This window comes from Apodemus sylvaticus, chromosome 14 (genome assembly GCF_947179515.1).
Source record: "Apodemus sylvaticus chromosome 14, mApoSyl1.1, whole genome shotgun sequence".
Classification (NCBI taxonomy): Eukaryota; Metazoa; Chordata; class Mammalia; order Rodentia; family Muridae; genus Apodemus; species Apodemus sylvaticus.
Window position 1 is genome coordinate 72,819,700 of NC_067485.1, and position 19,729 is coordinate 72,839,428.

The 19,729-nt window shown below is 36.4% G+C and overlaps 3 protein-coding genes across 10 annotated transcripts in view; 2 read left to right on the plus strand and 1 right to left on the minus strand.

Annotated features, from left to right (window-relative positions):
* Positions 1-19,729, minus strand: part of LOC127665122 (ankyrin repeat domain-containing protein 26-like) — a 922,395-nt gene that overhangs the window by 881,953 nt on the left and 20,713 nt on the right. Inside the window, exons 5-10 of the mRNA XM_052157533.1 lie at positions 18,134-18,167; positions 17,696-17,828; positions 12,977-13,175; positions 7,445-7,523; positions 3,724-3,818; positions 567-693 (exon numbers count right to left, since the gene is read on the minus strand). Of these exons, the coding sequence (XP_052013493.1) occupies positions 567-693; positions 3,724-3,818; positions 7,445-7,523; positions 12,977-13,175; positions 17,696-17,828; positions 18,134-18,167 (667 nt within the window). The remainder of the gene's footprint in view (positions 1-566; positions 694-3,723; positions 3,819-7,444; positions 7,524-12,976; positions 13,176-17,695; positions 17,829-18,133; positions 18,168-19,729) is intronic.
* LOC127665125 (ankyrin repeat domain-containing protein 26-like) overlaps positions 1-19,729 on the plus strand; it is an 870,635-nt gene that overhangs the window by 643,565 nt on the left and 207,341 nt on the right. The window lies entirely within an intron of this gene.
* The window catches only part of LOC127665128 (coiled-coil domain-containing protein 3-like), a 738,150-nt gene that overhangs the window by 212,621 nt on the left and 505,800 nt on the right, over positions 1-19,729 (plus strand). The window lies entirely within an intron of this gene.

Sequence of the window (19,729 nt, forward strand, 5' to 3'; positions counted from 1 at the left end):
TATTTTAATTTTAAAAATTGGATGCATTTCCTCTTTTTCAAAGTTTCTAATGTTTACTTCTCCTTGCTTCCTTCTATGGAGAACTCCATCTCATTTCCTTCTAGACTGAATTTTTTTCAAACATACAAACTACTTTTGAAAGTTAATGATTCCAACTATTATTTAAACAATTACTTATCTTTGATAAAGTACTTCAAATCTGTGAAGTTTAAAGGTATACACAATAACATCTTCATATGAGTTTAATTTTTTTTCTTGAATTATGATCAATAAAATCCAGCCTGAACCACACTGTGTTCAATAGAGGAAACTAACATGAAATTGTTTTTCCTGAACATATAGAGTCTGGGACGTGGTTCCTGTGACTCAAATTTAGGCAGGGGCATACATGCCAAATGGGTTTAGAACAGCATAGAAATTTCAAGACACAAATATGACACATTTTCAATCTAAAAGGAAAGTTCTTTTGAATATGAGCTCAAGTTTTCAAAAATTGGCAAACTCTTTATATTTACATTGTACTAAATTAGATGCAATTTTTATTTGAAAAATTAATTTAAATTCACCTTCTCTCTTAGTTTCAGTACCGTATCCTCTTCGCAGTGACTTGTACTTGAAGCATTATAACCTGAAAACTCTCCATTTTGATGTCCATCTGAGTCCTCCTCCATCATTGTGCACAGGTCCATATACCTAGACAAATATGCAAAACAATTAAGTAAACTATTATCACCATTGTATGTTTGTATATTTGTGTTGTTTTTTATGAAATCTGGCTTTAAACATTGGATCTTCCAGACTGTATTTTACAAGTATTTGCATTACAGATATAAGAATAAGCCTGGTTAGTAACTGAAGATTTTAAATTATAATCATTTAATACATTATGAATAGTAATATGGTTTATAATACTAAAGCAAAATTAATAATAATCAAAAGTGTGATTCTGTGACTATTTTAAAAGTATGAGATTGAAATAATTTTAATTTTTGAATTTTAAAATAAATACCAGGACAGACAAGTAGGAGGGGGTGATAGGAGAATGGGCAGAGGGAAGAAGGCTTAGGGAAATTATGGAGAGGGAGGAACCAGGAAAGGAAAATCATTTTGAATGTAAACAAAGAAAATTGAAAATAAAAAGTTCGAAAAAATAAAATAAAATGGTTGAAATAAAAATGGTAAATAAAGTATTAATATTGAAATCAGGAACTGAATTGTTATAAATATCATATGTCAACATATATTTTCATATATCAAAATAAATGATTTACTTATAATTTTGTTTTTAATTTCCAGGATTGTTTGTATATGTGTGTGTGTGTGTGTGTGTGTGTGAATGTGTGTGTTTGTGTGCATGTGTGGACTTTGTCTCACTGTGTATACGTACACAGGAATGCAAGTATCCTCATAGGTACAAGTACTGATACTTCAGAAGTTGTTGTTACAGGGAGTTAGATGCTACTTGAAGGTAGATGCTGGTAACTGAAATTAGATACTATTATTCTGTTGGTTAACTTTGTTTTGTTTTGTTGGTGTTGTTTATTATTATCAACTTGACAGACACAAGTTTAATTTGAAAAGAAAGAAACTTTACTGACAAAATTATTGATTATACAATTCTAGAGACATGCCTGTGGGAACATTTTCTTAATTACCTCTGGATGGGGAAGAGGCTTAAATCATGTATACACACAAATGAATACATATGTTCAAGACACACAAACACATGCAAATAAACAACGATTCATTCCACATAGTAGTACCAAGTATGTGTGGTGTGTGTAAGTACCTTGGTTGAATTCCAATCAAAATTAAAATTTAGAATGAAGACAAATAAAGCCTTTGAAGGATAATTGGGAAAAGAAAAGAGGACAATCAGTGCGTTAAGACATAGGGGATCAAATATAGAAATATGGGGAAAGACTTGAAAAGATTCTATGGCCCTTTGTAGGAGAAGTGTTTGAACACTTGGGCTCCAGTTACTGATGATGCTTGGGCAGGTTATGGAAACGTCAGGAGGCAGAGGCTTGCTGCTTTCCCAACTACTGTGGACTCTGTCCCTCTGTAAACACAGCCCGTTTATTCCTTAAGTTTTCTTTGGTCATTGAATTTATCATAGCACCAGATGTGTAACTAATGCAACCTTTTAAGAAGAAATCTAGAGAACCTCCTAATGTGGTTTTCACAAAATGCAGAAGATGCAATATCATATGCAGAATGTTAAATCACAGGAAAACACTAGTCACACTTTAGAGAAATCAAAATTAAAATAAAAAATAAAAACAAAAGAGGCCAGCCATGTTGGGAGACTCAAAAGTTACGAGAAATTTTGTATTATTTTATTTCAGGTGATAGAATAATGACATCTTTCATGCATTACAAGTCTGAAAGTTTTCATGTTATCTATCATTCTGTGTACTCATTAAAATAGAAACAGAAAGGGCTGGAGCATGGCAGCAAGGGAGGGGATGAAGCAAGGGAAAGAGGAGAGAGAGGGGGAGGGGAAGGAATCGAGGGAGGGAGGAGAGAGAGAGAGAGAGAGAGAGAGAGAGAGAGAGAGAGAGAGAGAGAGAGAGAGAGAGGCATTCTAAGCCTGAAGATTCTGTATTCAGGATGTCAAAAAGTTGTAAACTTAGAATGCACCTGTGCTATGCATGCACAGGCATTTGACAATGTTCCAAAAAGTAATAGAGTATTATAGTTATTCAGCAATATATTAGTTATCAATTGAGGCTCCCTTCTCTTAGATGAATATAACTTGGTTCACAAAACTAGGCAGCACAGAGGCCAGAGAGGAAGGCTGCTTAATGGATTGCCGCTCATATTTTGCCTGACCTGATTTCTCCTATACCCCAGAATCATCTGCCAGGGATGGAACCTATACACAATGATCTTGTTACCCCACATTCCATGGTCATTAAGAAAATATCTGCACATGTTTCTTATAAGCAATTCTTCATAGAGGCATTTTCTCAATTGTGGTTCTTGCTTCTCAGATATGTCTGGATTGTGTCAAGTTGACAAAATCAACCAGCACAATTAATGATTACATATAATTTATAGATGCCTTAAAATAAAAAGACATGTCAGTGGCCTTAAATGAAAATTAAATATTTTTGGATTCTGAGTTCTGTTTGATACTATAGAACAATTCCTATATAAAATATAAGACATCAATCTGTATGTTAGTTTATGTACACATACATGTAAATTTCTTAAAGGAAACTCAGGTTTGAAAATGTTTATATTTCATGTGTATATGGATTATGATCATGGATTATTAGTATATCTTTTTATGGGTCCACATGAATAACATATCATGGTTAAATATTTAAAAGTAGAAGAAAACCCAATTTTATCCATGTAAATTTTGATCTTTTATAACAAGCACACAAACAAGATATGGGTATTAATATCTGAAATGTAGGAGGAAAAAAATAAAAGCATATTTCAAAGTAGAAATTGAAAATATATTAGGAAGATTACAGTTGACATCAGAGAATGCTTTCACTGTCACTTATTATGGTCAAAATCATCACAGATGTTAGCAATTAATACTGTTCTTCCAAAATTTGAAATTGTGTTGTAGGTTTCTTATATGAGTTTAAAAATAGAACTATTTGTTTTATTATAAACTTGTAGACAAGATAGGAATTTATATTTAGGTTTTGGTAAAATCACTCTTTAGTTGTGGGTGAATGCTTTGATAGATAAATGTCATACCTGTCTATTTCTTCTTCTAGTTCCCTATTTCTCCTTCTCATTTCATGCAAACTCTGTGTCAGTGACAGGTACAACTTAAACTGTTCTTCTTGAGCCTTTTCAGACGTTGAAAAAAAAATATGAATACAATTTTAACTGTAGAGATCCACTTTTCTTTCTTAGAAATATTATTTACCAAGCATAATATTCTTAGATAATTCAGAACATATTTTCTGAAATTGATACATGTGAGCATAGATTTCAAAATAATAATTTTTAAAATTGTCTTATGGATTTGGGTGTTTGGCAAGATTGTATTTTTTGTAGGCTTAGGCCTACCTATTGCCAGATCTGAGGAGGAAATGTTACCAGTTTCCAAAAGAGCTAGAGTTCCAAAAACTAGGCATTGACACATGGATGCTGGGACCTTAACCCAGGTTTCTGCAACAGCAGCAAGTGCTCTTACACACTTAGTCATCTCATTGGCCCCCAGATAACACTTTATAGAAGACCTCAGCTATGTGACATTTTCATTGTGACATTTTTCTGATATATAAATTTATAAATATTATTTGTTAAACATGGGAAGGTTTTTTTTTTCCTAGCTCACTAATGTAGCCCTCTTTCTGGGACTCTTCTTCTGACTCTTCCTCAGTAACGGTCTCCTTGTTTCTCTACTGTCTATTATACACCTGCAGTCTATGATTCTGATAGCACCTCCAAGGTTGAAGTCCCCACTCTTCCCACTCTAACCCTCTCTCCCTCAGGACTCACCATTTTTCTGCTATTAGAAATGTCATCTTCCATGCTTGCCACAGTAACATTACATCATACTATCATAAACAGAGACCACACATGTACTCTGAAATCTATCCTGTGGTTCCAGAATTCTATATTTCTTCCCTAGGTAAATATTCCATTCCTAACTTTAACCTGTAGAAGTCAGTCCCTGGGAGGATCTTATGAGTCTCTAATAGAACTCTTCCATGACCCAAGATATGGCCAGTACCAGTCTGAACTCTGTCTTCCTTTCCCTAACTCTCATACTTCCTCAGTACACCCTTCAATAGTAACAACTACTATAATTAATGGTCATAATTACTCCTCTTTCCTTTGGTATTCCAACCCTACCAAGTCTCCAAGACCATTACCATGCACATTGAAGAACTCAATGCCACCAACAATTATCAAAAGGAGATATTTCAAACTTCCAACACTCACCTTCCCAGGACTTATGACACTCACTTAAGAGGAGTCACAGGCAGAACTCTTCTCCTCGGTTTGCTGTGTTCTTACCTTTCCATCTGTCTTTTTCACCTCATCATCTGTGGACATACATGAATAGCCTCTCTCCCTCAGCAGAAAGAATATTCATATTCCCATCCCTATGCTACTTGGGGCTAAGAATCCTATGACCCTCTTGAATGGCAAACTTGCTCTGCTGGTCTGGTCAAGCCCTTGTTTCCCCTCAGTAACTCACTCTATTCCTGACATTGGAGGACCTTTGGGGAGGATGTTCTTTACTCACAGTGTGATGGTTGGGATATGCATGGTTCTTGGGAAGAGACACTCTTAAGAGATAAGGCCTGCTGAGAGTAGGTGTGGCATTGTTGCAGGAAGTACCCCACTGTGGCAGTGGGCTTTGAAGCTCCACCCATTTCTGAAGAGTGCTTTCTCCTACCTTCCTGAGAATGCCAATCTATTGACAGAGGTTGGATCATGATGGAGAACTCTTAGTTCATTCTCCAGCACTATGCCTGCCTAAAAACTAAAATGCTTCCTGTCTTGGTATTGTACTGGACCTCTGAACCTGTAAGCTAGTCACAAATCAATTTTGTCCTTTATATCATGGAATCTGTTCCCAGCAATAGAAAGCCTAAGACATACACACACAAAAAAATGGCTTTGCCAACTCTCTTCTTGGTACATTATTCATTTCATCAAGACATGTTCTCATCTAACTCAGCCCTAATAGCACCTGCTGGTGAAGTCAGAAGCCATGCCTTTCTCTGGCAGAATATGCATCACTCAGGTATCCTGTCCACAACTGGCACTGAGTGACTGCAAATATGAGTTCAAGCCAATCCACACTACTAGCCTGGACTTCCCACCTCAAGTCTCTTTAGGCTTGTCTCCTTTCTCTTTCATTTCTCATAGAAAATAAAAACACCAAGGATGTGAAAGGGTACCCGGTCCTAACGGGGAGGTCTTTAGTCAAAATGACCAACAGCGTGGAAATGGAACCTGAAGAGACCACCTCCAGTAGATAGACATGTCCCGAGTTGAGGGATTTGGCAATCTACCCATCTCAAAATATGGTCGCAGGATTGTTCCTGTCTAATGGAAATGCAGGGACAACACTGGAGCAGAGACTGAAGTAAAGGCCATGCAGAGACCACCTCAACTTGGGATTTATACCATATACAGATGTCAAATCCCTAACTCTGTTGCTGAAACCAAGATGTGGAAGAAGCCTGGCATGGGTGTACTCTGAGAAGCTCTACCAACACCTGACTGAGACAGATACAAATACTTACACCAAACCATTGGCCTGGGCATGGGGAACCCTATGGAAAGAGTGAGGGAAAGGACTGAAGGAGGTAAAGGGTATTGCAACCCCATAGGATAAATAACAGTATCCAATAACTGGATACCTCAGAGCTCCCAACAACTAAGCAACCAACCAAAGAGCATACAAGGGTTGGTCCATGGTCCCTGCTACAGGATTGCCTTGTCTGGCCTCAGGGGGAGGGGATGTGCTTGTTCTTGTGAATGCTTGATGCCCTAGAGAATCAAGATGCTAAAGGGATGATGTAGGAATGGATGAGTTGGTGTGGGAGCACAATTAGAGGTTAAAACGGTAGGGGAAAAAGGTGGGGTGTTTGTGGAGGGGCTCCCAGGAAGAGGAATAACATTTGAAATGCAAATAAATAAAATAATATAAAAATAAAATAACAAATACTAAAGATCTTTCAAAATGTCATATGGAGACCTGATACTATAGAAGCTTTCTAAAGAATATTCATATACACATGTATAAAATGAGTGAAAAAAGCGTTTCTACAATGGGGTGATGCTGGCCCTATTCAATACCGCAGTGGTAATAAATGCTATCCCAGGAATGGTTTTCTTCTACAGTTTTTGACAAGCGAGGTCATACGATATTCAGATACTTCCTAATGCTCTTGGTTACCCTCTAAAACCTGATGGAAAGAAATTATTCCTGGAGACCTCACTCCTTGAGCTATAACATGTGGGAATCTACAATATAACCTGGAAACATTATTCCCCTTAGCTAGCTTTCATAGTGCTAGAAGCTGCTAGAGGAGAAAAGAAATCAACACATATGTAGATATGAACCCTGCTGCCTGCAACTATGACTACCATTGCCAGCCATCACTGGTGGTAAAAAAGACTCTTAATCTACTGTTTTCTAATTGGATGTAAGGCCCCTTTTATATGTTAAACCCATACCTTGAACTGTTGTCTGAGCCAAGAACCTGTGACTAAATATATCCTATCCTTAGTGGAGAACCTACTACTGCACTACCTCATGGGCAGACAATTAACCTGACTCCTATAATTACTAACAAATAGTAACAATCTGAAGCTATCAAATATTTGAACAGGGAGAATATCTGACTCTCCTAAAATGTGGTTATATGCTGCTTCTGAACACAGGAAAATTTCTTTCAAGTATTAGAGAATTAAAACAAAATGGACTTCATAAGTCTATACTTACCGGGGTTCTTGAAAGCTCTTCATTCTCCTCTGCTTGGAGGCTTGCTGCATCATTTAATTCTAAACTTTCAAGGGTGGCCCTAAAAATATGTTTTAAAATGATTGTGCATAACTGGCCACATTGGAAAATACCAAATTAGTTTCTGAAGAAACATTCAAATGATTACACAAATTCTGAAAAATTTGAAAGATAGTGATTTGGAAACTATCACTCTCTCTGTGCCCCTTTGTCTCTATAAACTTTAGATGTAATTTGAAGAAATATGCATTTTCTTTTTTTGTCTTAGTGCATATCAAACTTTCACACATACAAAGCATACACACATTGAGTGAGTACCACCCACCAACAAACTATGAATTTTAAGTAACTAAGACCAGAATGTTTCCTGATTTCAAAAGTGTGTAATTACTATGAATGATGCAATTTCTCTTTCTTCATTCTTTCCTTGAAAACACTAGAGCTATTGAGCACAGTGCTTACATTATAGACCTCTGTGAGTGACCCTCATGTCCCAAGATCATGACGCAGTTTGCATGTTCATAAAGTACCTCATGCAACTAAAAGAAGCACTAGGTAGACTGTGCCCTGTGTTCCTGTTGCAAAAACAAAACACTGCCCTCAGGTCTTTCCTGACATGATAGACTAGAGATTCTCTGAAATGCTGAGCCGATATATTTTTCTCTATCAAGCTGACTTCTGAGCGATTACCTCCATAGTGAGGGAAGTGATTAAAAAGGAAATGGAGTCATTTAATCACTTCTGTAATGATACTGCCAATGTGTTTCTTAGACTTTGGAGACTTGAATAGTGGGCATTTGGAAAACGTGGGAACTGTGGTTTACATTTGGCTCAAAATAAGGCTGGACTAATGAATCACTCTTGCATGAGTTCATGAGACCAGAAAACTCACTTACATGAATGCAGATAATGAGCTTGCAGGTGGAATAAAGAACTCTTCTACAGAGTTAGCCCAAGGCCATACACATTAGATTCTGTCCTATAATCTGTATCCATCCCTGAAAATCTCAGTGATATGGAATTTAAAAGTAGTCAGTAAGTTTATTTAGTGGAGGAAATATTCCAGAAGTCATTATACTTTGTGCTATCACATTGTTAATGCTCATGGTTTTAACTTTGCTTAGGGCAACCAAGTGAGTTGAAAAGTATACAGGTTATTTAGAAATGTGACATCATCCTGGTGGAAATAGACAAACTTTCGACAAGATGGCTAGCAAAGTAAAAGGCTCATCAACCCTGAAAACAGCTTAGAGTACTTTGCATTAACAGGGCTGCCTTTGAGACAGGCCCAAACTTCAAAAGTACAGGCATAAAATGAAAACAAAGAGGGAATGCATTCTTTAGGATAGCAGTGACTCTCAACCTTGAATACAGCCTCAGTTATACTCTCCTACTAAAAGCCAGATGGGGATTTGAGTCTGGAAGTTTGGCTGCCCTGTGTCCACAGGCCTGGGTGTTACTTAAGCTGCAAAATCACTAAGTAGTAACCATTCTGGTGATAGTCTTGCAGTGTATGTCAAAATGCAAGCATAACTTGGCAATGGTGCGATAAAGCAGTATTGCATAGAAAAGCCAGTTAGACAAGACGATGTGAATCTGTTAAAGTCCATATACAGAATGTCTGAGTGGTTTATGTGTAAAGGAGTAAAGGTAACACCTAAATTGTCAAGATGCAAAGAAGTAATAGGATGTTGCAGATGTCAGAAATAGAAGATTTTAAGTGATGGAAGTACCAGTAAATGAATGGAACTGGCCCAAAATCAGACCACATGTACTATATGGCACTGCAGAGGCAGGGCTGCCCAATCCTGGTGGAGTGTATGTGGCACCACCATGTACCACAGACTGTGGGTATGTTTTTTATGTTTGTCCTGCTGGGTTTCAGGCTGTACTTGGTATAATATTCATTAATATTTTCCTATTATTATCTTTTGGTATATGTTAGGTAATTGACATAAAAACCTATGTAATTTTCATAATTTATGAAAGGAATTGGACTTTAGTGTCAGAGAAAAATGGCATTATGAGTAATGTAGAAACTATTAAGATTATCTATTTGGCCTTTGAACTTGGACTAAGCAAATTTTGCATTGTCAAATAGCCACAAGCTTCTGGGGGGGTCAAAAGAAGAGTGCTATAGTTTAAATTTCATATAGTCACCATGTTTTAGTGTTTTAAAGCTTTACCATTCCATTGACTTGCCCAACATGATGAAGTGAATGTCTCATGCACTGTGAACCCCAATGACCTTTTGTAAAGAACCAGGAAAAATAACTTTTGTTTCATTATGAATCAAAATGTCTACCCTGCATATTGTGCTGATGTTGAATTAGAACACAGCCAGCACTTCATTTGCATGTTGCTGTGGCTATGTAAACTACACCTCTAATGTCACATCAACTGTAGTAGGAATGCCATTGTCCATAATGCTTCATGTCACTTCATCCAGGTAATTCAGTGATATTTAAAGACACATAGTCAAGGACTACTGCACAGTCCCTGAATAAATTTGCCAAGTCTGATAAGCAGGAAATTCCATTTTGTTGTGACTTTTGTTTATATATGCATTTTTACTATGGTTTAAACACACATTAAGTACTGTGGCTCATATAAGGTCATATTTGTGTTGTTGAATTTTTCATTTGAAAATGAACATGAAGTTTCCAACTCAAATGAACAACTTTGAATAAAAGCCTTCAAAGAATACTCATCACAATGTGAGCTACATACAATAACTGTGTTGTGCATTAATATGATTGCAACTGATCATCCTCTAGGTGGTATGACAGTAAGTTTACATAAGTTTCACTGAGTCCTTTACCATACTATTGAAAGTGGCAGAATATGAGGAGCTTGAGGCCCTGAACACATCACACTACATCATGTATGTTCACAAATTACATTGAACAAGCCATTTTGTACATTTGTAATAATGCATAGGTTATGTTCTTAGTACTGCTTGGCTGGAATGATCATGTTACATTACACTCAGGATCTCCCAGCTTAAGCAGAACGTAGCAGATAAGACTATGGGAGGCATCACAAGCACTGATGTGAAAATAGCAAAGTGTGGAATCAATATTCTCTAGTCAATTAACATCAGTTCTCATGCAGTAGTATTTTCACATCTATGGTGGGAAATGGTAGGAAATACCTACAACTGCAGTTCCTCAAAGTATGAGGCAGTTTTGTTCACTTTCTTTATCTGCTTGTGTTTTCCTGTATTTGTTTCAGGGATTAATGTGTTTCCTCTTTAAGGACTTCTACTTGTTTACCTGTGTTCTCTTATATTTCTTTAAGGGAGTAATTTATGGCCTTCTCAAGACTTCTATCATTTTCATGAGATGAGAATTTAGATCTGAATATTGCTTTTCAGGTGTGTTGGGGTATCCATGGCTTGATGTGGTGGAAGAACTGGGTTCTGATGTTACTAAGTAGTATTGGTTTCTGTTACTTATGTTCTTGTGCTTGCCTCTTGCCATCTGGTTATCTCTGGTGTTAACTGGCCTCACTGTCTCTGACCAGAGCCTGTGCCTTCTTGAAACCTGTGATTTGATGCAAGATATTTCCTATCCATTCACATTGAGGCTGTGAGAGGCCAGAGATGACAGGGGAGAGAGGAGGAGGGGGAGCTAAGAAAAGGAGGGTTAGAAAGAGAAGGAGCATGGGAGCTGCACGAGGGAGTGCAGGAGGGGATGCACAGATCCAGATGGTGTCAGATGGGTTTCTCCTGTACTGAGAGGTTAGAAATATTGGGACAGAACTTTATCATTGTAAATTGGCATTATGAAATTGGAACTTTCTTATACATAAATATATTTGGTTAACTATTCAAGTTTGAGGGTCACTCTATACCGGATACATGGAAGGACTGGTACAAAGGCCTGGTTGTGCAGTACTTTTTATAAATAACTGCTACAGTGATCCTGGGATTCTCTGATCCTGGATGTGTCAGAACTCCTTGGGGTCAAGCTGCATCTGGGTGGGGCCTGAATGGGTGGGAATCCAGAGCACAGGCTCAGCTCTGGGAACAGGTGCAAATTGGAAGGAGCATGGGCCTCTGGCTGGGCAGGTCCTAAATTCTAAACTTCCTAATACTGTGACCCTTTAATATAGTTACTGCTATTGTAGTGACCCCGAGTAGAAAATTACTTTTATTTCTACTTCATGATTGTAATTTTGCTATTTTGTGTATTGTAATGTATATCTTTCAATGTATTATATGTTTTGTAATGTAAATATTTCCTAAGGGTCTTATATGACACCTGTGAAAGGGTCATTTAACCCCTAACTTAGTAACAACACACAGGTTGAGAAGAACCAGTGGGGTAGAGAATGAATAATTACAATATCTTATCTAAAATTACCAAAAAAATTAATAAAAATATTAGGTTTCAAGTTATTCTGTTCACTAAAGTTTATAAATTTTATACAACTAAACTATAATCTTCATAAAATATAATTAGCCACAAGGATGTTTCACAAAGGAATAAAGAATGTTAAAATATGTTCAAGCATTTTGTTCATTATTAGAATCCAACATCATACAGATCATCTCAAATGCATTCTTACAATTTTTTATTTCTATTTTATTTTCTTTCAATTTACTCTATCAATTATATAAATCATACAATTTACTTGATAAATTTAGTAATCAATTACAAAGTATCAAATGTCTCTCAACATACAAATTTGAATTTTTTCTGTGAATTAATGTTGAATAATCTATTTAGAAATCATATATTTGCCTTGTGCATATGAGAATGAAATAAGATCTAAGTTTATCTCTATGGAAGGGTGATACTTTACTACTTTATTTAAAATTCTTGGTTCACTATAAAGCAATATAATATTAAAAGAATTTGTCTTAATTAAGAAAACTATTGTTTCATATTCCATCGGTGAAATTTGAAATTAATATAAATTTTGTTTGGAACAATTACATCAGCCAAGTCCTTTAATATGATTTACATACTTTAGCTAAAGGAATCAATATTAAAGAATATATTCAAATTTGTATTCAAATAAAAATAATTCAATATTTAGAGAAGCTTTTAAGAAAGTGTATTCTTTGTAGCATAATTGTAAAATATTTTTTAAAACTTTAATTGATGCCTCATGAAAATGAGGTTTCTCTGTAGATATCAAGAGTGTGATTGCATGGGACACATACATATATCTCATATACGCATATGTACATAATTATGGAAATAGTAATAATGATATTTGTAATTTAATTATTTTCACATTCTACAAGGCTAACAATTCTCCCACTTAACAATTGAAGCACCCAACCAGTCACCCCAAAATCAAACAACTGAGGCCAGAAGATCACAAATTTGGGGTTTCCCTAGACTACATAAAGATATCTATCAAAAGTAATAATAATAAAACCCAAATATGAAAAGTTCTTCCCTTTCAGAACACTTACAAAGTTAGTGACAAACTACAAATGTTCTAATTATGCTCTAATGAAAACAGTTAAAATATTTCTCTAAAATTGGGACATCCTACCTCAAACTGCATAGCTCATCTTGCAGTTCAGCATTTTCAATCTCTAGTTGAGACCACTCCTCTCGCAGTGCAATAATTTCATTACTTATACGTTCACAATCTTCTTCAATTAGTTCACAGTTATGTTTTTCAAAGTCTATTGATCTTTTATATGTATAAACTGCACCCCAGATTTTCACTAGGATCTCAGAATTTATATCTGTATTAGAGAAAAAGTACAATTACAGTACAGCAGCATTTTTGATAAATAAAACAGACTAGAGTTTTACCTAAACATGATGCACTGTAGAAATGTATCCTGAGGACCCACACAGTGGAAGACATGGTACATTCTGAAGATATGAAAAGAAGACAGTTAAGGTGTTTAGTTTAAGAACTAGTAGAGAAGACAAAAAAAGACATAAAACCAGATATTACAGACTCAGATGATACTGAAGTCAAACAAAGTTTTAATGTTGAATAAGCATGCAGGAATATGCCCTAGTGGAAGGGATGAGTAGGCATGAAGTAAGAACAAGAAGTAGTTGGTCAGAGTGTGAAGAGGCACATTGCCAGTATTCAACAGCAGACTAGAAGTGGAGATGCTACTGCCCTCTAAATCTAAACAAGGTCAAGTAAAAAGTACTGATTTTGATTCCTACCTCAAACAACACAAATCAGAAAAAAACATGTTTTAGAAACTGAAGATTATATGCTTCAGACATGACATAAATTGTTAGCTAATAAGCACTAAAATAGTTTGATGATATTATCCCAATTTTCTATCTCTGTGCTGAGATAGTACAGACTAGGTTAGAATATGATGAGGACAAAGCTATTCTGACTCTCCTAGACTCCTGGAGCTGTGCAGATAAGCTATTTGGTGAAGAAAGCAGCCAGAAATCACAGGCCAGAAGTCTGGAAAATAGACACAAAGAAGAGGGGATGCTCTGGGCATGTTACTAGGCCGTCTGAAACATACTATAGAGCACATAACAACATTGGAATTCCAGGAAATATCCTGGGGCTGAGGGACACAACATCCCACACAATTAGAGGAGACCACCAGTGTTCACACAATGCCAGGAAAAGGGCATGTCTTCCCATAGGCTAGAGTAAACAAGGAATAATTTACAGGACCATAGTTAGCAAAAAGCATTGGCATGCTTTAGGAATGGAGAAAAAACAATATGCTGGGTGCATTTGTTGTGGTTTACCTAATAATTATACAAACTACAAAAGAAGGACCAAACTGATTATAAGAAATATATAATGCATATATAGAATTCAGAAAACTGTATAGAATGGAATGGAGAAGAAAGATAAAATCATTACTACAGACTAAAATGATAAAGAAATGAAACTAAGTTTTGACATCAAATAAGATAAAACAAAATCATAAACATAGTTAAATATATTAAGCACATATTAGTTACATATAAGTGTTGATAAATAATAAATAAAAATAGAATAATAAAATACATATATGAATGTCATGAGGTCATGTGTCATACTTAAATAGTTTTCATTTATTATTATATGGACACACAGATATGGGTATTAATTTAAATTAAAAAAACTTACATTACTATAAGGACACAGATATGGGTATTAATTTAAATTTAAAAAACTTAAGCTACAAAATCTTGCATAAGGCAAGAATATAAATAAATGTGAAGATGCATAATATAAACTGATCACATTTCATGGCATTACTGGGTGCCACTATGGTAAGCTCAAGGCTCATACAACTGTGAGGAAAATGCCATATGTGGATAAATCCTACAGGGGCAGCTTTTGCTTTCAATAAATTTCTCTCTATATTAAGTGGCTTCTCATAATTTTTATGAATCTTTACCAAAATATATGGTACAGCAAGCACACAAAATCGGTCTTAACAACTCTTTAGAGTATTGATACAACCTGCACTCAACCAGTGTGTTGGAAAGTTATGTTTTGTGAAAAAGAAAATATTTGTGTATATTTAAAATGTTGAAGTGTGACTTTCTGGTTTTGTCATATGATACAAACTCACATGGTGTTTTGCTGAAGCAAGACCCAAGGGAGGTCAAGTCATGTTTGGAGAGATTATAAGTAGAACACAAAGACAGTGATAAGGAGCTTGCATAGCTAGCTATGCAACTCTGCTTTGGTATTGCCTCTATACTGATCTTCAGTTTGCTGAAAGAGACAAGGCAGAAAACTCCTGGCATTCCAGCTGGTCTGACTTATTCCTAGCCCCTGCTGACTTATGCCAACTCAGGGGAGGCCTAGTATCTTCTGCTGAATTGTGCCACCATTGCTGACTCTTGTTTGGTGACACTTTTGTACTGCCCTGTTGGTATCCGGAGACTACTGAACTTGTCTGATGTTATCCTGAGTAAGGAGATTAGAATCACCATCCAAAGACCTACTTTTAAACAGGTACACATACCACTTGTCCTATTTCCAATTTTTCCCCTGCCTTTGGATGGTGGGCTAGAAAGTTTATTGAAGTGATTGATAAGCTGTATTAATGTACATATTAAAAAATCTAAGCTTACACAATGTTGTGACATGATTTGAAATGATGAGGAATGACAAGATTTCTCAGTCATTAAAGTGTTTGCTATGCAAGCTATTCTAAATTGAATTTGAACTCCAGTACCCATAACTTAGCAGGTTTGGGGGTGTGTTTTGTTTTGTTTTGTTTTGTTGTTGTGTTCCTCTTTTAAGCTATGCATGATGGTACATTCTGTCATCTTAATGCATGGGAGGCATAGACAGGAGGATACCTGGAGCTCACTGGACTGCCAACCTAACTGAATTGATTAGCTTTGACATCAGTGAGAGTTGCTCTTTCAAAAGAAATGAGGTTGAGAGCAATTTAGGAAGATGCATTACAGGCACACACACATAGATATACATACATGCATGCATGTGCATACAAACACACATACAAAAATACATTAACACGCACACTCCATAATATTGTAAAATATCTTAGCAGATTAAAAATTAGATCCATCAACCTTAAGGGAGTTAGCTAAGTGTATATGGGTGTTGGCTGCACAAGCATGAGAACCTGAGACCAAACCTCCATACAGAAAACACATATGACTACACATGTGCTTGTAAGCCCAGCCTTTGAGAGCTGCAGACAAGACCATTGGTGCTCATGTGCCAACCTACCTTCAAACTCAGTGAGGTACCATCTCAAGGAATTAGGAGGATAATCTTAGAGCAGGATACCTCAACTCCTCCTTCAGTCTGTGCATACAAAGCGATGCTCACACCCAGTTACACACACACACACACACACACACTCACACACTTAATAAAAATAAAATATTTTTTTGAATTTTAGAAGACAATGCTAATACCAAGTAGAAGAGAGGAGCCAATAAAACAAGAGCAGTAGTCTAAGAGTGTCTACTCAAAATATCATATGGCAGAGTCATCATGAAAGGATTCAGCATCCTTTACCAAAGTGACTCCAGAGAGCTGCGTCAATCCTCCAGTCACATGAAGAAGCAGCTATAAAAACAATAAATTCATGAATTTCTTAGGCAAATGGATGGAACTAGAAAATATCATCCTGAGTGAGGTAATCCAATTACAAAAGAAAACACATTGCATGCACTAAGTGATAAATGAATATTATCCCAGAAGCTCGGAATACCCAAGATATAATTCAGAGGCCATATGCAGCTTAATAAGATGGAAGACCAAAGTGTGGATACTTTGGTCCTCCTTAGAATAGGTACAAAATATCCATGAGGGGAAATACAAAGACAAAGAATGGAGCAGAGACTGAAGGAAAGACCATCCAGAGACTGCCCCACCTGGGGATCCATCCCATATACAGTTACCAAATCCAGACACTATTGTGGATGCCACCAAGTGTTAGCTGACAGGAGCCTGATGTATCTGTCTCATGAGAGGCCCTGCCAGTGCCTGACAAGTACAGAGGGGGATGCTCTCAGTCAACCATTGAACTGAGCACAGGGTCCCCAATGGAGGAGCTAGAGAAAGGAACCAAGGAGCTGAAGGGTTTTACAGCCCCACAGGAGGAAGAACAATATGAACCAGCCAGCACCCCCAAAGCTCCCAGGGACTTAACCACCAACCAAAGAGTACACAAGGAGGGGACCCATGGCTCCAGCCACATGAGTAGCAAAGGATAGCCTGGTAAGACATCAATGAGAAGAGAGGCCTTTGGACCTGTGAAGGCTCATTGCCCCAGTGTAGGGGAATTCCAGGAGAGGAACTGGGAGTGGTAAGTTAATGCACAGAGGGAGGGGGATGGGATAGGGGGTTTCAGAGGGGAGACCTGGAAAAGGAGTAACATTTGAAATGTAAATATAGAAAATATCTAATAAAAAATTAAGGAAAATACAAATAATAAAAGAAAAAGAAAGAGAGAGAGAGAAAGAAAGGAAGGAAGGAAGAGAGAGAGAGAGAGAAAGAAAATCACGCTCCCTCCCCAAAAAAATCAAACAAACCAAAAAGAAGTAACAAAAAGGCACACCCCACCAATTTAATGTATTGGCTGACTGGCCTGTTCCATTTTGTTGAAACACATGAGTCTAATGTAACAACCCCAAGGCCATGGTGTCAAGCTCGCTCACTGAAGCTCTGAAGGCTTGCTGGCAGCTCCTGCTGAGACTAGTTTTCTGTTTGTTGATATCAAGCATGCCTATGTTTGGGCAATTCACCCTCATCAATAGCACACACAGGGGCTGCATGCAGAACTCCTACCTTTTCTCTGCCTCATGAGCTCTTCAATAAAATGCAAAATAGTGTCACAACTGTACTGCTCACAGTCCTTAGAGTTTCCCTCACATGATATTAGTTCCTTAAGGTCAAGCATATGATTTCCTTGTTCTTTGACCTATAAAATGAATAATAGCAATTTCAGATATTGTCATGTTGGGTACCCCATACACTATAAAGAAGAGACCCGTGTTTTACATAAGTAACAAGCAAAATGCTTCTGAAAGACCAGATTTTGAAAGGAAAGACACCTTTACTATTGGTGACTTTTAAAACTATTTTGGAAAGAAATATTTGAATATAACAAAAGAATCTTAAGTTTTATTTTATTTTATACTATATTTCTAAGTCCATTTATTATGTATTACTTTGATTTTTATACTGTATCTTAATAAATATGATTTGAAATTAATTTTTGCATACCTCTTCTTTTTCATTGGAAGTTTTCTTTGAAGACCTACAAAAAATGAAATACTTTCAGATGAATATTAAACTTGTAAAATAAAACACAAAAAATGTTTATTTTCCCTATCCATAAAACTTACCAGGTATTACAAATAAAATGATTTTCTGCAAAGGAAAGAAGCTATAGACAAGAAGAGGAACATTGATATACAATTTATACCACTACTAAAATCATAAAAGATGGAAATTACAACTGGAGACACGGCTCCAATTAACAGCAGATACTGCTTCTGCACAGGAGTTGAGCTCAACAGCCAGAACCCATGCTGTGTGACTCATAACCAACTAACTCCAGATCCAGAGACATACAATGCCTGTGCATTCTTCAGCCACCTGCACTCATGTGTGCATACTCAAATACAAGCACAAACATTTGCATCATTTTAAAATAATGACGATATTAATAATTTTTAAAATAATAAATTTTGATCAAGTATTGTAACAGTTAAGATAAGGGGACAATATAATATAGTATGCTTTGTTTCGTAGAGGTAAATATACCAACATTTCCAATGTCATTCTCAGCAAAATGGAGTCTCATATTTAGTAAAACCTGCCTTATTAACACCACTGTGCTCTTTATATGTGTCAAATACCTTTAAGAATGGAAAGGCTTAGCTGTTCTTAGGCCTTCCTATGTAATTGCTGTGCATTGTTCTAAGCATTGGACTTGCTGTAAATTTGTTTTAATTCCAATATATGTCAGATAATTTTGAGAAACATAGAAAAGACCATGTGAATATGTGATGGATTTGAATTCATACTCAGAAATTCTAGAATCATAATTTATTTCATACTACACTATGAAAATAACTTTTCATCTTCAAGTAGATTTAAACGAAATAATAGAAGATGACAATAAATTACCATCCCACTTTAGTAAAAATTATACCTAATCATGTGACATTTTCAACTAGTTTTACTTGAGAAAGTATCTCACAGCCCAAATTCCCAGTTTCTCTTACCACAGCATCTTCAGTGCTGAGGAATCTTGTAGAAATCACTTTTATTTTCAAAATCTAAAAAGACATGGACTCACACAACTGTTCAGTTGTTAAGTCCCTAAGTTGCAAGTGTGAGGCTCTCAGTTTGATTTGTCAGAAGTTGTAGGGGACAAAACATAGCCAAATGTGGTGGTCTGGTGTGCACTAGAAATCCAGCACAGGGGAGACAGAAACAGGAGGGTGCCTGGAACCCTTGTCTGTCCACTGGCCGAAGGGAAGACTAAAACCTTTCCAAAATCACCATCTGTAGGCTGCACTAGTATCCAGTTACTGACTCACATAATTTTGATACCTGAACTGAAAATGGTCTGAAACCCATCCCTGTCATTGGTGCAGAACTAAGCTTTGCAGCATAGAGTTAGCCATCATCATTTCAAATCAAGCATGCATCTAAAAAGCACTCATGCCTTCATTTGGTCTCAAAAGGGTACAGTGAGCCCCATGAAACAGTTGAAACAAAGTGCAAGATAAAGTATAGGAAATTTAAGAATAAATGGATATGTGGGTTCTTTCCAGCATCTGGCAATTATAAACAGGGCTGCTATGAACA